General features: G+C 38.2%; 1 protein-coding gene across 1 annotated transcript; it reads left to right on the top strand.

The window, feature by feature from the left end:
- The first annotated feature begins 491 nt into the window (after nt 1-491).
- si:dkey-266f7.9 (uncharacterized protein LOC100006223 homolog) lies at nt 492-3,081 on the top strand. Its single transcript, XM_057355373.1, has 3 exons — nt 492-893; nt 1,614-2,184; nt 2,704-3,081. Exons 1-3 carry the CDS (start codon nt 838-840, stop codon nt 2,974-2,976), a joined length of 900 nt encoding a protein of 299 aa, XP_057211356.1. The 5' UTR covers nt 492-837; the 3' UTR covers nt 2,977-3,081.
- The last annotated feature ends 352 nt before the right edge of the window (nt 3,082-3,433 follow it).

The raw sequence follows: 3,433 nt of genomic DNA, 5'->3' as shown, positions 1-3,433 counted from the left end.
CCTGCGAAAATATATCTTTAACCATGTTTATCATTGCAGTCCAGGCTTCATGTTTATTCACCCCGAACCGACCTGTTTACTCTATAGATAGTGTATCTTACAGTATTCTTACATCTATATTTATTTACACCCGCATGGTAATACTATACTCTCAGCTGTTACTTCTTTAACTCCCTTTTGTTTCATTAATAAACATAATAATGATAGTTTTTGGAACTTCTATACTTTTAGCAAGGTAAAGTACTTTTGCCTTGAAACTACAAGTAGTGCACTTCATAGGCAGTATATAAATGTAATATAAACGTATATAATACATGTATATCTGTCTGATCCAAATGGCAGCCGAGTTCAATTTGGACTGTTTTGTCTGCGATCATCGAGTCAGCTTTTTACTGTACACCTCTAATAGGCACAATGACCCCACAAACAAAAGGGTCAGTTGGTATGGGTGCCTCCAACAAGTTCAAGCCAGAACTGTGTACTTGCTGGGAAAGACAGCAAAAACAACAGCTGGCGTTGAGGCTAACCTGACTGAGTAGTTTGTTCTCCGTGGCATCAAACCGCCGTCTTTGGTTTACTGGCAAATCCAAAAAACAAGGTAAGATTTCTTGGCTCGCTTCTCCGGCTATAATGATGGAACTGCATACATACCAGTATTGACTTTGTTGGAAGGTCTGAGGTTTTCCATTTTTGTGGTAAAAAACAAGTATACAATACATTGCCATAAAATAATTACAAAATGTCTGCTGTTTAAATAGGGTTGTGTCAGAAAAAGTGCTGTAATTGTGATGTAATTATTCTAATGATTATCTTTATAGTAGAGTATCAGTGGCCATTATGGAAGGCACCCGAGGACACATTTTGGAGCTAATGGTAATGGGCATTTTTCTGGGGTAAGGTTCTTAAAACCCATAATTGTACAACCTTTTCACAGTATACTACATAACAAATTGCAGTTCTTATTTCATAAAGGAAAATCCATTTTACTGCGAAGAAGAAGTCAGACATCTGCTATCCATTATTTTAACGTGTGCTTTTATATCAGACTGGCCAAATGTATCTGTTTTTTCTTTGTCTACATGCTATTATCTGCAGCACACGAACCCATTATCTAATTTTATTATAGCCAGCCATTATAAATAATCTTGTATCTTTTAGCAAGACGTAAGGTTTTTTATATCAAAGGGGTGTAAAAAGTACAAGTACATACGTAAGTTTAATTAAGTAACAAGTCAAGTTTTAAAAGTGAAAGTGTCTGAAAAGCATTTGAGGAAAAGTTTTGTCGAAAGCCTTTCACACTTTATTGAGTATCTGATGGTTAAAACTAGACTTTCTTTGCTTTGGCTTACAGACTGATGAAATCAAGAGACAGTAGAGATTTTCTAATTGAAGCAACTTTGATGCACAAATTGTACAAAGCAACCTGATTATTCACTCAATCTCATTAATTTTTTCAACGCCGGGACTGTAAGCTTCCAACACGCATCCTGTGTTATCACAGACGAGTGATTTAGTTAGCTTAGTGAAACAGACACCAATTTTAACACAGTACTTTGTACTTTACACTCCTGGATCCATAGCCTAATGCAGTCTCACCTCTATAAAACCCATAGCGTGGCCAGCCTGGGACACGGGGCCATCCAAACACCTGACTATGATGACACCTCCACGCCTGAGATCCTAAACCCATCCTGGATGTCCACAATCCCTAACACCTACCCCCTGTCAGACGTGACAATCCCTGGCACCCACAACACAATGGCCCTATACGGCGGATCGCTCGCCGAGTGCAACTCCTGGCCTCTCACCCTCCAACTTCGAGCCGGAATCCGCTTTCTGGATATCCGCGTTCGTAACATTAGAGGCAACCTCACCATCCACCACGGGATCTCGTATCAGTATGCTCACTTTGGGGATGTGCTGAGAGACGTGGTGGCCTTCCTGAGGGAGTATCCGACCGAGACGGTGCTGATGAGACTGAAAGAGGAGTTAAGTGACACAAGAGATATCTACGAGGCAGCTGTGCGCTACATTCATGAGTACGCTCACTGGGACCTGCTGTGGCACAGCCGCGAGATGCCCACCCTGGGTGAGGCACGAGGAAAACTGATTGTTCTGCAGGATTTCTCAGGGCCTGACCTGGGGATGCACTACAACTCGCTGGACATCGCAGATCATTGGAAGGTAAAGATAATCATTTAAATAACAATAATAATAAAGTATATCATAATAAGCAACAAGTCATGATAAGTAAACAAATAATAAAGCAATAATCATTTAAATAATTTCATAACAATTATTTATAATACGTATGGAATTTTATCATAATCATTTTTAATAAAATGTAATACATTTTGTGTACATTATGAATTTAATTGTGTGTACAAATAAGATTGTCTCATCATTGAAACAGATTTCTAAACATTTTTGATTGGAAATGACAAAAAATATTCTGTTCACATTTTAAGCTGATCATATTTAATGTGTAATACATTATGCATTATTTATGATGACTCTATTATAAGATAAAAATGTATCAAATAAAAATACTTTCCAAGTTTCACGTTTCACACCAGACTTATATTTAATTTCCAAACTCCGATCTTCAATCTGTCAACTATCTTTAAAAATCCATCAGAGAGAGTTTGAGATCCCTCACCACATGAATGTGCTAAATAAATCCATCACTTTTTCTAGCTGCAGGTATCCTCTTTGCAGCCAGAGGAGGTGGAGAAGAAATGGAGAAGTGTCTACATCCATCTGGAGGAGGCTGCGGTGGGTAACAAAAACCATATGTTCCTCACCTACAGCAGTGGTGCCAGCATCCTTGCCCACCCCAACGCCCTGGCCAAGATCATAAACCCCCGCCTGCATGAATATCTGAAAGCCTATGTCGGTCAAAGGAAACGGTTTGGTATTATAACAATCGACTTTCCCGGTGCAAATTTAGTGCAAACTATTATAGGATTCAATTAAATGATACAAGCCAATACCAGTATGCCTGGAACTTCCCAAAATATCCATTAATTGACACAAATTCGAGACATATCATATGTCTGTGACTTAAAATACCCCTAACTCTTACAATTTCAATAATTGTCACAGTAAAAGTTTGAGCTTGTGAATATATGGCCCTTAATAAAGCACAATGATACATTTCAGTGTCATATCACCATGTCAAGACATAATATTAAATAAAAATGCTCTTCAGTGAACTTTAATACGACAGTCTTCATTTCCATGCTATTGAAAATAGAACACAATGTTTCTCTTTTGCTGTAGATGAACATCACGGGTGTAGAGACCATTATAACTCTGTGTTACATGGTGACAGAAATTTCTACGTTTGCCCCATTTTGGAGGAATAGTAATTATTTATTTTGAAGTATTTGTGGAGTTGATGGTCTTTTCTAGACTCCTGTTCTTTTCTCTC

This window comes from Triplophysa rosa, linkage group LG16 (genome assembly GCF_024868665.1).
Source record: "Triplophysa rosa linkage group LG16, Trosa_1v2, whole genome shotgun sequence".
NCBI lineage: Eukaryota > Metazoa > Chordata > Actinopteri > Cypriniformes > Nemacheilidae > Triplophysa > Triplophysa rosa.
Note: the sequence above shows the minus strand (reverse complement) of the source record. Positions and strands in the feature narration are given on the sequence as shown.